Source organism: Vicugna pacos, chromosome 19 (genome assembly GCF_048564905.1).
Source record: "Vicugna pacos chromosome 19, VicPac4, whole genome shotgun sequence".
NCBI lineage: Eukaryota > Metazoa > Chordata > Mammalia > Artiodactyla > Camelidae > Vicugna > Vicugna pacos.
This window is the reverse complement of record NC_133005.1, coordinates 17839423-17853845: the sequence shown is the minus strand read 5'-3', so window position 1 is coordinate 17853845 and position 14423 is coordinate 17839423. Positions and strand designations below refer to the sequence as shown.

Here is a 14423-nt window from a genome sequence, read left to right as displayed (position 1 = left end):
TCTGCCCAAACCTCTGGTCCTTTCTTGTCTGAAGATTTGCTCATGTTGTGTCCTCCAGCTGGATGAACCCCCTACTCCCTTACGTCTCTTACCCATGCACCATGATCTTCCACGGACTCTTTTCTGAACCTCTAGGGGAAAAAATTATCTTTTCTCTGTTGATCCCCCATAGCAGTTAACTTTTTTTTTAATTTAAGTATAGTCGACTCACAGTGTTGTGTTAATTTCTTGTGTACAGCATAGTGATTTGTTTATACATATATATGCACACACATACATTTCTTTTCATGCTCTTTTTCATTATAGGCTATTACAAGGTATTGAATATAGTTCCCTGTGCTGTACAGTAGGACTTTGTTGTTTATCTATTTTATATGTAGTAGTTAGTATCCACAAATCCCAAACTCCCAATTTATCCCTCCACCCACCTGGTAACCATAAGTTTGTTTTCTATGTCTGTGAGTCTGTCTCTGTTTTGTAAATAAGATCATTTGTGTCCTTTTTTGTTTTTCTTTTTAGATTCCACATAGAAGTGTTATCATATGGTCTTTTTCTGTCTCTTTCTGGCTTACTTCACTTAATAGGACAATCTCCAGGCCCATCCATGTTGTTGTAGGTGGTGTTATGTTATTCTTTTTTATGGCCGAGTAATATTCCAGTGTATATGTATATAGTATATATATATATATACTACGACTTCTTTATCCAGTCATCTGTAGCTAACTTTACAACTGGCATGAACACACCCTCCCTTGTCTTATGCATATTTCTTCACTCCCCTGTTTGCTGGTAAGTTCATCCAGAGAAGCTGCCATATGTGTCTGGTACCCTAGAGGAACCTGCCTGTTATAAGCATTCAATAATATATCATGAATAAATGAAAAGATTAAGGCATAAAGTATGTATGTAAAAGTCTAGGGGTAGGATTAGGGGAGGCAGATGCATCTCTTTACCTGGGCCAGGTGAGCTGACTGTGCTGTGAGCTGACAGGAGTGTCTTCTTCCCCTCTCCCCCCAAGCTCCACCCCCCTCACATATCCTCGCCTACACTCAGAGTGACTCTCAGGATTATTTTTCAACACGGCAACAGGAAGGCCTGATTCATCCTGACTTAGGAATGGTCTGTAGGATAGACTGGGGTCCCAAACCACACATGCTATACTTTCAAAATGTTTTATATATATTATAAAACATTAAACTGAGAATTAGCTGTTAGCTATCTTTTTGTTTCCATTTCAACTCAATTGATAAGCAGTGCATGTAAAAGAAAAATTATCCCAACCACAGAGCAGTTTCTTCAGGCAAGTCTCAAGATAATAGTATTTTTTTTCAAGGGATGTCAATGATGGAAAGCAAAGAGAAGAGATCTGTGTGGATGCTTAACGGTTTCGCATGTTTGCCTTCCAGGAGACGGAGCTGTTAGACCTCAGCCTTGTCAAAGATGCCAGATGTGGGAAACACGCCAAGGCTCCCAAGGTAGGAAGTGGGGCATTGTGCACACACCAGATGCTGCCTTGATTACTGAGCTGTGCCATCGTCTCAATTAGTTGCCCCAGTTAAAAAATTTCTCTGTTGTAGATGTTGTAAAACACAATGAAACAGCCAGTCCTTCCAGAAACCGGTATACCCCAAACACTTCTGTTTTGTTAAAAGATGGAAATAATGAACAAATATAAAGGCAGTTGGACACAGGGTTTGCTTCGTCCCTCTAAGCTTATTTTTTTTTTGTTTGATAAAGAAAATAACAATGCCAACTTTACTTGGTAATTTTAAATAGTTAAAATGTGCTTGATAGTATTTGAAAAATTCCTTAAGCCTCATAAGCATACAAGGACTAACCTTTTAGATAAACAAGACCCTTTAGTTCAAATGCTTTGGGATTGGAATCATTCCATCCATGAAGCCAGAGGGTGTCAAATCTTCTTTCTGCAAATATTCCCAGGGAACACCAGCCAACTTTGGGTTCAGTTACGTGGACTGTCAATTCGCTTGGGTTGGAAGAACTTACCAAAGAAATATTCAAAGCAGTGTTTGAAGTCTAATTAGTTTTTGAAGATCATTTTAAAAGGTTGAATGAAGTACATACATACATTTTTAAAATTTAGAATACTTGGTAACATATAGTAGCAAGATATGTTGACGTGCCATCATGGTGGGAAACTATGCTTCATTGTATTTAAATTTTAGTACTTTAAAGACTTTTTTGGTAGCACAGAGAAACTATTGGCAAATAAGGAAGTACAGGAGCCTCCTTCCATAATTGATATAAAACTAGATTTTCTATTTGCATATCTACCTGCAACTTCTGTTTATTCCTTAAAAGTCAAAACGCTTTCTTTGATATCAGAAATGATCTGTTACTGTGGAGATACAGGAAGAAAGAAGTCACCTGGCCTGATTATTCTTCAGATACCTGAGAGTGCAATAGTGGCCGGCAAACTTTGTCACAGGGCAAACACCCAAATGCTACTTTTATTGCTGAAAGGGTTAAACGATCTACAGGGAAATTTGGAAAATGAAAAGAAAGGAAAATCAGAATTATTTTCAAGAAGGTTTCAAGAAGGGTCTCACTTGAAAACCGTCCGTTATTTACATTCATTTCTTGGTAATTCAGTGGAATTTCAATAGTTTGGTCCTTCAATTTTGTATCAAGCGTATCATCATGAGTGCTTTGTTGATGATTCAAAGGTGTTCAACTTTCAGGGTAGAAAAGGATTTTTTTTTTCTCCTCCCAACCACATTGCAGCCAAGTTTCGTGTAAGCCTGTTAGTTCTAACAATTGTATGGATAACAGCTATAAAATTTGTCTTTTAATGCAAGTTTACTGGTCTAACGTGAAGTTGCATTGTCAATACTGGTTAAAGACAACTGCTCACAGGCTATCAGACCGTCTTTGTCTCCTGGCTTCAGGAGTCCAGGTCAGTTCCTCTGTCACGACTCCTTTCCTGCAGTCTACTGCCTGCTTATCTGCTAAGTGTTTCATTTATGAACACGGTTTGATAAATATCTGTTGAATGATGGGAAATGAGCAGAACCAGGGTGTGTTCTCTGCTCAGCTGATCTATGAGATCACTCAAACGCTATGAGATCCTCAAATGCTTCTTTGGAGGATGGATTTCAACACTCAGAGTACTCTGGCTTTTACTGATTTTTTTCCACCAAAGTTCGCTTTCTCCGTGGATTCTCCATGTTCTTGGCTTTCTTTACTTCCTGTTCCCTGCCGGCATCCAAGAACCTCAATCTCCTTTATTATTTTCAAAGTCAGGTTCTGTTGCATGTTACCTGTGTGAACTTCCTGACACTAAGACTTCTTCCTCTTTAACTCAATAGTCATGGTGATGATGATGATAACAACAACAACAAATGAACAACTACTCCATACCATTGCTGTAAGGGTTAATTGTACAGTTCATTGGCAAAGCTTTAGCAGAAGAGTTCCCAAATTTAAGTGTTCATAGTGTCGACTGAAATCAATGCACAGTCTAAAAGCTGGGAGGTATGTTTTATTCGGTGGACATTTCTGAGGATTTGAGCCCCTTCTAGCCCAGGATGACAGCCTCCCAGATCGCTCTGAGGGGCTGCTCCAAAGAGGTAGGGGAGGAGCCAGGACATACCGGAGTCTTACAACAAAGACCAGGGAGTCAGAACAGGAAAGATTACTGTCAAAGAAAACCAGGCATCTCGAGTTAAAGAATGAAGCACTTTCCTGTGGATGGGAAGGAGCAAATATCTGGGCTGATTGAAATCACCCCTTGGACAAGGACCTATCTGTCTAGGGCCAGTGTCCTGTCCTGTCCTTTCACATTCTGAGTCTCCCCCCAGAGGGCGCCACTGAGGGTGGCTGCAGAGGCTCGGCTGCTGGCTTGTCTGCACCTTGACTTCACTGTGGGGGGTGGTGGCAGCAGTGTCTGATGGCTTCAGCATCCTTTGTTTACTGATGTGGTTTGCACTGTTTTTCATTCACAATAGAATTCCTGGAGAGCTTTACAAAATGCTGATCCTTGCTTTCTACTCCCAGAGACTCTAGTGGTACAAGAATCTAATTGATCTCTGTGTGCTGTGGACATAGGGGTTTTGACAAGTAAATTTGCCACAGAATTTGAACACCACTGCCTTAACTTACCACGGCTGTATAAGAAGCACTCGCTAAATGGTAGCCACTGTTGTTGGCATTATCATTATTTTTGTGTTTATTATTATTAAAATTTCATGTCAGATCTGTGGGAAGTCAGGTTCATTTTACCCAATTTGGAGAAGTTTCTGTTCTCAAGAGAGGTTGGAGCAGGGGCTTGGCTGGAAGGGGCTTCATGGATTGACAGGCAAGAAGAAAGTAAATATTAATACCAATTTAAGAAGCTTTAAGTTGCAAAAGAAAATTCCAGCTTGAACTGGATAAATAAAAAGATAATTTACTTAAAATGATTGAAATGTGTTAAAGGAGTCAGTGGGATTTCTGAGTTTTGGGTGAAGTCTCATTCAGCCGCTCAAAAAAAAAATGTCCCCAGGGAATAGGTGCCTCTTCCTCTCACCAAACTGGCTTCCAAGGTGGCAGAAGGGATTCCTTTTCCATCCTCAGGGTCCCTGGGGTGACTGTCTCTGCCTCACATCCCCGGCAGCTCCAGATCTCCCACATTGTAGCAGCTCTGTGTGGCAGGGACCAAAAGAGATTCTAGTTTCCTCCAGAGTATTCCAGAATGAACGCAGCATAACCATCTCCTAGAAAGAGGTGTACGGCCCGGAAGAGGAGAATGAGATATAAGGGAAGGGGAGGGGAGCATTGTATTGGCTAGAACAGAAACAGCAGGACCGAGAGTGGAGGATGACAAAGTGCAAAGGGACCAGGACGGAATGAGAAAAAGCTTGGGAACTTAGGACAAGAAGGCGACGGAACGTGAAGACAGATCGGGTGGAAGTCTTCCTGCAGGGATTTAGACACCGTAAAGGAAGAGCAGACATGTGTGGAGCAGATCCGATTTATCAAGATACCCAGGCACCCCGCAAATATTTATCTGTGTGTTCAGATTATTTCTGTTTTTCACAGCACCTCATAAAAACTCACGATCTAAGGTGAAGATGAGCTGGTTTCCCTGCCTGCTGTGATTTGAAGTAACATTTATAGGCAATAGAAGCGCTTCTATGTGTTGCCCTGTTAATGAATTTTCAATGTCGATTTCCAATGCAATGCCTACAATTTCACATCCACTTTTCTGTATGTAGCTTTTGTTCAAGTTAACAGTTTTGAAATTTCTCACTGGAGAGAAATTGGGAGGTCTTTATCCAAGTGTAAAAACTAGGATAAAAAAAAATCTGATCCTTTGAGATCTAAATGTATTTATATTTCCTTTCTTCCTCCCTCCCTCATTCATGAGGCACATGGAAAGAGCAAGATGCTGTGTTATATACATCTTGTCTGTGCTGTATGCTCCTACTTTCTGGATCTTCATTTCAAACAGATCTGTGCTGTAAAAAAAAAACTGTTTATCACTGTGGATCCTGACCTGTTCGTGGTGCAGGATTAACAAGATGAAAGAGGCCTGACTAGCGTGAAAAATATCAGTGTCTTATCCAGAGCAAGCTGTTTTGTGAAACTTTTTTCACATATGTGAGTGTATGTTCTGGAACACAACGTAAGATGTGTTTTTTTGTTTTGTTTTGTTTTGTTTTTTTTTTTACCATGGGCTATATCAGAAAGGTTTCAGAAATGCTGTGTAAAAGATAATTATTTTTAATATTTATCTTCAGAATTCTCAGGAAGTATTCCATCCTTGGGAGTACTGAGAATTATATGGGACTAGAAAAGTGGAGATGGGGGTTTGGGTGCCTGGTCTGCTATTAACGAGCTTAAGGAAGGTCTTCTTTCTGTCTGTGCTTCTATTTCCTCATCTATGAAATGGGTGTGGGGAGAACACCTGATTTGAGCTGTGTTAAGCTCTGTAAACTCTTGATTTCAACTTTTAAGGGAAGTTCATCAAGCCAAGGCACTCCATCTTACAGATTATAAAACTCATGTCCAGCAAGTTTATGTATCCTAAAACTTATTACCTTGGTCATAGCAAACCAGATGAACTTAAAACAAAACAAAACAAAATAAAAGAAAACAGTCAGGGCACATTCTAACCAAGGTAAGGTGTTATGCCAACAAAAAGAAAAGAAAGTAACAAAGAGGTCTGTGGAATTTTGCGTGTGGCTTTTTGAAAGCATTTCGAGAATTGCTTTGGACTCCAGGGGGAGCAAGTCCACAGTTCCAGAGGCCCTCCCAGGTTTTAGTACAAGAAGACTATGTGCTAAGTAACCATATTCAGCTCTCCAAATGCATACAACAATATCACTGAACAATATTTCTCTGGTTGTACTTTCAAATTGTGTTTTGTGCAAAGAAAACAACCTCTCTTGCTTAACTATTAGCCAGTTCCTTCTATCAGTAAAGGGTAGTGTATTTCAGATGTGTGATGTTACTTTGAGGACAGATACGTTGTAAATATCTGGGTTACAGTCAAATTCTAGGTGGTACCAGTATCCCCCGCTTTTCGAAAATTCGCTTTATACCACTTTGTTTTTACGTTAAGACCTACGCTCATACCTGTTTTAGCTAAATGCAACAAAATCTGAAGAGGATTTTCAGTTTTATGATAAAAGGCAAAAAGCAAAAATAACGTTCAGCACCTGTTTGCAGCAGACCCCTCACAGAGGCTGGGCGCACCCTGCGTCTCGAGACGGGAGCTGCCAGGCACCCTCCCCGGGAACTGTCCTCAGCCTCTCAGCCTCCAGCCGCCAGAGCTCTGCACCATGTCTGTGAGCATCTGTGCTTTATCTCGATGTGTTTTGTGCATCCCTTAGTGAGATGTGTCCTAAGGTAATTGCTTCTTCGCTTCATGCCATTTCGGCTTATGAGAAGTTTCACAGGAACCTTCTACTTTTGGGTGGTGGAGGAAACCTGTATGTAACATCACCACAGTCACGTAAGGTAGATTAGAGTAAAACTAAATTAAAAAAAAACTGGTCAGGTTTTGTTTTCCTAATCCTTATAGAAAAATGATGGCTTTTAAGATTCATTATTGATTTGACAAATGGACGTTGAGTGCCTATTTCTGCCAGGTAGGCACTGTTCTGAGCACTGGGAAAACAGCAACAAATAAAAAAGACAAACAACTCTGCTCTCATGTAACAGTCTTTTTAGGAGTGGGAACAGGTGGTGGTAGTAAACTGGCTTTCAAAAAAAAAAAAAAAAGAAGAAGAAGAAAGGAGAGAGAGAGGAAGGAAGGAAGGCAATTCTTTTGTTGTGTTTCCTGGTTTCTTTGGGGTGAATGTCCTCAACCTGGTGGGTTTCAAACCACACACACCCTGACATCACTGAGAGCTGGGGAGCAATGTGTCCCACAGTCGTTAGCCCTGTGAGCAGGCTCCCCCCAGCACCCCTCTGATGGGGGACATAGATGACAGAGAAGTCCCACCAAGACAAATCTTGCAGGACAGGAGACCATAGACCGTGAATGATAGAGACGCTTGCTGTTTTGTCAAGCCGTAGTGGAGTACACTCTCTTGACAAGATTAGGTCGTATAAGAATTGAGGGAAGGAGAAGCATTCCAGGCAGCAGACACAGCAAGAGCAAAGGCCCTGAGGTAGGAATAAGCTTGATATATTTGAGGACCAGCCAGGAGGCCAGGGTGGCTGCGGTGGAGTGCAGGACAGAAAGGTAGAAGTCAGAGAGGTGGCTGGGGACCACATTTGGGCTTCGTAGGCTGTGCTCATGATTTCTGGCTTTTCCTCTGAGAGACAGGAGAAGGGATCTGAATGTTCTGAGCAGCCGAGTGACAAAGGTCTGGGCTCACTTTTTAGAGCATTCCTGGGCACAGCGTTGAGAGTAGACCATAGAGGACAGAGGAGGGAGCAGCGAGACCAACTAAATGGCTGTTGGAAACATCCTGGGCAGTGTTGATGAGTTTGACCAAAACATGTAGAAAAACTCAGAATCTGATTATGTTTTAAAGGGGGAACCACAGGGCTTGTCAGTGCATTGGGTGTGAGGTACGAGGAGAAAAAGGGATTCAAGAACGACTCTTAGCATTTTGAGCTGGGAAAGTGGGAGAAGTGAGTTGCCATGTCCGGAAATGAGAAGGAAGAAGCATATGTAAACAGAAAAATTCCTTTTGGCTTTTGGATATTTAAAGTGTGAGATGCCGGTTAGACTTCTTTCTACCTGATATCATATTTGGACGTACAGATCTGGAGGTCAGGGGAACTGTTGGCCGTGGAGTTATTGATTATTTAAAGCTCAAAGCCAAATGAGGTCTCCTAAGGAATGCAGGTATAAACGGAAGGTCTGGGGTCTAAATCCTGAACCCTCCAGCATTTAGACTTGGAGGGAATGAGGAGGAACCAGTAAAAGAGACTGAGACTGGTTTATTCCCCCAAAGAATAGAAAGCAGGGACTTCAAAGATAAGTTGGGCACCAATGTCCTTGGTAGCATTACTCACAATAGCCAAAAGGTAGAGACATCCCAAATGTCCATCAGTTGATGAAGGGATATACAGAATGTACTATTACATTCAATGGAATAGTATTCAGCCTTAAAAAGGAGTGAAATTTGAACATGGGCTATGACGTGAATAAACCATGAAGAAAGTGTGATAATGAAGAAAGCCAGACACAAAAGGACAAAATAGTGTGTGATCCCACCTCTTTGAGGCCCCTAGAATAGAGCCAAAAGGAGAATGGCAGTTTCCAGGTGCTGAGGGGAGGGGCAATGAGGAGTTAGTATTTAATGAATACAGTTTCAGTTCGAGAAGATGAAAGTTCTGGAAATGAATGGTGGTAACATGGCACAACTTAACAAAGTAAATTTACTTAATGTCACTAAACTGTAACACTTGACAGTCATGCAAATGATCAATTTTACCAGAATAAACAAAAAAAAGGAAAAGAAAAAAGAAACTGAGTAGGAACAGCCACTGAGGAGGGAGGAGAATCAGAAGAGAGCATATCCTGGATGCTTAAAAAAGTATTCCAGAGGAGAGAGTCTAGCTCAAGTGGTAGAGAGCATGCTTAGCATGCATGAGGTCCTGGGTTCAATCCCCAGTACCTCCCCTAAAAATAAATAAACTTAATTACCTCCTTCCCCACAAAAAAAAAAAAAAAATTAAAAAAAAAGTATTTCAAGAAGGACAGAATCGTCATTTGGGGAGAATGGTGGAATTTCCTTTGAGACTTTTTTTTTCACTTTTGCAGACTTGTAATTTTACTGAAGATACCATTTTCTATACACTTTAAATGTTTTCCTGTATCACCAGCATTCCCTGCTAATATTCAAAATAGACTACTTATTTAAGGGTTGTCAAATCTTAAATAGCTCATTATAGATTCTGGATGTCAATGGGTAAATCTCATAATGAGCTGTTATTTGGATGTTACACAACAGTAGTTCCAATGAATCATCCATGAGGCCTGGAAGTTGAAATGAGTGCTTTATTTATTGTCCCCTTTTGATGATTCTAAGCTATTTCCCTGACTTTGTACAGATTTCACCATTGTGTGAAGCCGCAGTCGTAAAATTTGATGTAGATATTTGAGGTTTTGGAAAGGATAAGAAACCCCTTTATATAACAAAATAAAGATTTCTCTCTTTTTCACTCAATTGCTAAGGAGATTTACCTTTGGCCCATAATCTTGGTTCCAACTATTTCTTAATGTACTTGACATGGTGCATTAGCTGTTTAGGGTTTTTTTAATTTTTGAGGGTTTTTTTTTGTCATTTTGTTTCCATAAATATGTTTATTTACATCTTTACAAAATGGAGATAAGTAGGGCTAAAAATTCACAGAATTATCAATGTGTGTGTAATGGTTTTGACAGCCAGTCACATTATCTCCAGATGTAAATTATATGGCATAGTTCCTTTCTCATGTTCATTAAATTCCATAGATGTCAGTGGTTTCCTTGGAAACGAAAACCTTTATATAACTAGTCAGAGACTTGGTAGCAGAAATATCAGGATGCTGAGAGGGGTAAGGAGAGGTTCCCTTGGTAGATATTTGCCTTTAAAACTCTTTTGTCTTTTCCACCCACCCCTCAACCTCCTGGCCATTCAGTAGTGAACAAGGGAAGAGTTTTAAAGCTACCATTAAAGTATGGAGTATCTTCTCAAATGGTTAAAAGCTTTCTACTTTCTTTAAATAAGCAATCACAGAAAGGCTAAATCTCTTCTGGGGTGTTGGTATAAATTCCCAAATTTGAGAAGGGGTTGGTATGTGTCTTAATAACAACTAAATTTGAGCATTTGAGCAATGCCTGCGTTATTCAGTGTGTGTGTGTGTATATATATATATATCTCCATATATACATCCATGTGTAAAATACAGTAAAGTGAACATGTGTGTGACTGACTAAAGATTTTTTTTATTAAGAATCGCTAGCATCTCTCTTAGTATCTACTGCCAAAGAGTTCAAAGGGCCCCTGAAGAATTAGGGAGAGGGAGGGGGTGGCCACCGTTCTGTCACAGAGGGTGAAAGACATGGCAGTTAAGAGCATCGTCACTGTGGCCAGAGAGGACCCCCTCGCTGAAGACAGGACTAGTACCGTGAGTTAGCTAGACCTCAGGTCCTTCCAGAAGACTTGCTCCTATCTGGTGTGACTTCCTGCATAGCCAATCTGTTCTATGTGCAATGGTCCCTAGTTGCGTTTTAGAAACATTTCTCGATTTTTAGTTCTTTCAGATGCAATAATACGCCACCTTGTGGATATGTCTGATATTCATTTCTTCAGTTAACTCTGCACAGTGAACCGCTCCCCAAGCCAGGGTTATCAAAGTTTGGTTCTAATATAGAGAAATGAGAAGCACTTGGGGAGTGTTTAAAAGCTCCATGGCCAGGCCACTCCCAGATCAATGAAATCCAAATGTCTGATGTGGGGCTCAAGCATCAATATTTTCTTTAAATCTCCCAGGGATTCCTGGGTTTCACCAAGTCTATGAATTACCATTACTCTAAGTAAAAAGAATACCTACCATCTCAAATAGATGTTTCTCTTTTGAAATAAGGACTTGATGCAGTAAGGTACTAGGAACTTTCCTACGACATTCCCTTGTCAAAAGACTGCTTTTCAGTCTAGTCTTCCTTCATCTTGCCCAGCTAGACTTACCACAAGGACAGGTGTGCCTGGTGTCTGTGCAAGTGTCTCTAGCTGCCATAAGAAAGTACCAAAACGCTGAGTGGCTTAAACAACATTAATTTCTTTTCCCCTAATTCTGGAGGTGAGGAGTGTGAGGTCAGCTGTTGGCAGCCTTGGTTTCTTCGTAAGCCTCTCTCTTTGGCTTGTACACATGGCCGTCTTTCCCCTCTGTCTACACAGGGTCCTCCCTCTAGATCCTAATCTCCTCTTCTTACAGGAACTCCAGTCAGATTGGCTTAGGGCCCACCCCAGTGACCTCATTTTAATATAATTACCTCTTTAAAGGCTTTATCCTCAAATGCAGTCACACTCTAGTGCGCAGTTAGGGATTCAACACATGAACGTAGGCGTGGGGAGTGTGGGGGGAAGGGAGCACACTTCAGCCCGTAGCAGTATTTCCTCACTCCATTACAAAGGATTATTCATAGATCTTATATGGATACATTGATTTTTTCCCTTTAAAATCAATACAACTGTCAAAGGGGATAGAAGTGTGTAGTGGGAATCATGTTGGAAATAGACATGACTGCTTTCACAGAGGGCCTTCATTGTGGACGGTGCTGTTTCATATCATCTGCACGTTCACACGCATCCTTCTCTCCCTGAGGCACCCAGCACGGGTCTTTGCACATCATTAAGTGCCTAATACAGTGTCGTGGCTCACTACCTGTGCAAGCTTTGGGGTCAGATGGCCAAGCCTCAAAGCCAATTACTAACTATATAACCCAGGAAGTTATTCTTTATCTCTGACATGCAGTTGCCCTATCTGAGTTATTTCCATAATATGGAGATAATCTCCATGTTTATCTTATCTGGTTGCCGTAAGGGCTCAATGATAAAATGCATGTAAAGCACTCAACACAACTCTCCTGTCCACTGTGTGTGTTAAATACCCTTAGTGGTCATCCTTACTGACTTGTAGTGGGTAAATAAATGTATGGCTGATGCTTCTGCGACGTCTTGTAGCAGACCAAAGCAAGTTAGAATTGCATAATTTACCTACTTACACTAGAACTCCAGATACTACCATGAGTTACTCCACATGAGAGATTTATCCTTTTGCAGCTCTACTTAAACCTACCAGTGAAAATCTATTTTTATTTATTAACTGTAGAAAAATGAACTCGAAGCATATTTACCTTTGCAGCCAAACACCCGTCCCCAGTGGACCATCCCAGCAACCTGTTGCACTAAAGACTTACAATTCTTAGGTAAAAAACTGCCTAGATTTGCAAAGAGTTAAATACATTTTTACCACACTCAGAATAATTTCAGAGCCATTTATTTCCAGTTAGGAACAGTTAAGAATGTGCTGGTATCTTTTTTCTGCACTATGAAGCCATTGAAGGAAAAGCGGAAGCACTTTTTGAAATCGAAGAACAAAGTTGGAGTCAGAGAGACCCAGATTCAAACCCCAGTGCATGTATTAGCTTAGAGATCCCAGGAATGTGTCTCGTTTTCTCTGTGGGAATGTGGGAAGGCTGTCAGCTGGAAAAGTGAGCTGAATTACGGGTAGGAACAAAATGCTCATCCTAATGTCCGACTCCCGGAGCTCACTTGTGGTGGCTTAACTGCCTTCCTGCCTTGGGTTCAATTTTGCTTTATCCTTCTTAGCACTCAGGGTGGGTCTGATGCGTGATTGAGCATATATATTACACGAACTACCTTCTTGCTGGAGATCAGGTTCTAAAGTAATTTGTCATATAATTTGACATGTGGTCCAACCGGGACAAAACTAGGATGTAATTTGACTCATGATGTAAGAGGAGAAAAGGTTTGGGGAGTGAAAGTAATATTAATGTCTACCATGGGATCATTGTGAGAATTAAATGACGCCTATACCTGAAATGGCTTTGCTAGCCACAGTGCATGATCTACTAATATTAATTTGTGAGGCGGCTTGGTAGAGTGGAAGGAATTTAAGACCATGTACTGGGAATTCCTTTTTATTATCCTCGGCTGGAAGATGGCTGAAAATTCTTTAGTTCCTTCCGTTGACCGCAAAAGCATGAACTCCCACATTGCAGACGTGGGAAGTGATACCTGACACACAGTAGGGATTTTCAGGGGTGAAAGTATTTTCACCATAGTTTTTTTTTTCTTTTCCTTTTTTCTCCTTCCTGAATGTGAACACAGTTCACATTCTTGACTGTCCAAAATGTGAAATTTCAAGTACCTGAAGAAATAGCATTAATTTATGTAAAAATGTGATATTTAAAAGTCAGAATAACATAGTGAAATATTTGCTACTTGACAGATCTTTGTTAATGGCAGAAATATAATTTTCTAAGTCGACTAAAACTAATATCCATACAGATTTATAGGAGATGGAATAACAACTAATTAAGCAGAACAGGTGTTGTTTAACTGCAAAACAGAATCAGTGATTCTAACAGGTCAGAAAATTCACCTTCCAGTCTCACACACCAACATGTTTTCCCCATGTCGTTTGGTGTTTCAGCATCCAGATGTTTCTTGATGCTGTAATTTGCATCCAAGCATTATAGATTTCAGGTAGGATCAGTGGGGCTGGAAGGAGAACTTGCTGATTGATCACTGTTGGCTATTCATGGATGTTAACTATGTGAAGGTGATTCACTTTATTTTCTCACAGGGACAGAAAAAAACTTAAAAAAAAATAGCTTAGGATTTCTCCAAGTCAGTTCCTTGGAATACTAACAGTTGTTATGAGATAAAAGGGTCAAATAAGTTTCATAATTTCTCCAAGTCAGTTCCTTGGAATACTAATGGTTGTTATGAGATAAAAGTATCAAATAATTTTCATAGATGTTGGCTGTCTTTATTACAGGACTTCTCAGAGCCTTTGATGTGTTGGACATGGTTTGGGGTCATTTTCCTTTCTTTTTCTTTTTGTTTTTTTTCCCTCCGACAGTGGATCTCTTTGTCAAGGGCATCTCACAGAACTAGTGTTTACTGAGTTAGCTTTGGTGAATGTTTCTATAGTCAGTTCTGATGAAGTGACTCACCTTCCATACTGGGACCGGTGCTTATTCCTACAATAACTCAGATACCTAATTAGAGATGTTTAAAGGCCAAATTCTTGGGTGATCTAAACCAGGAGATCTTTTTTTAGGTTAAAAAGAAATCCCTTGAAGATATACAGGTGAATTTTATCTTGTATTGTATCATGTATTGTTTTTTAATTTTAAACTTTATTAGCATTATCCCATTCTTTTTTTTTTAAAGTAGAACTTGACTAATGTAGAACTTGGCTTAAGATGATCAGTGTTACCAGCA

The 14423-nt window shown here is 40.3% G+C and overlaps 1 protein-coding gene across 2 annotated transcripts in view; it reads left to right on the top strand.

The window, feature by feature from the left end:
* Positions 1–14423, top strand: part of PLCB1 (phospholipase C beta 1) — a 638677-nt gene that overhangs the window by 216128 nt on the left and 408126 nt on the right. For both annotated transcript variants that reach the window (XM_072943830.1, XM_072943831.1), the window contains exon 3: positions 1407–1475. In XM_072943830.1, coding sequence (XP_072799931.1) covers positions 1407–1475 — 69 coding nt within the window. The remainder of the gene's footprint in view (positions 1–1406; positions 1476–14423) is intronic.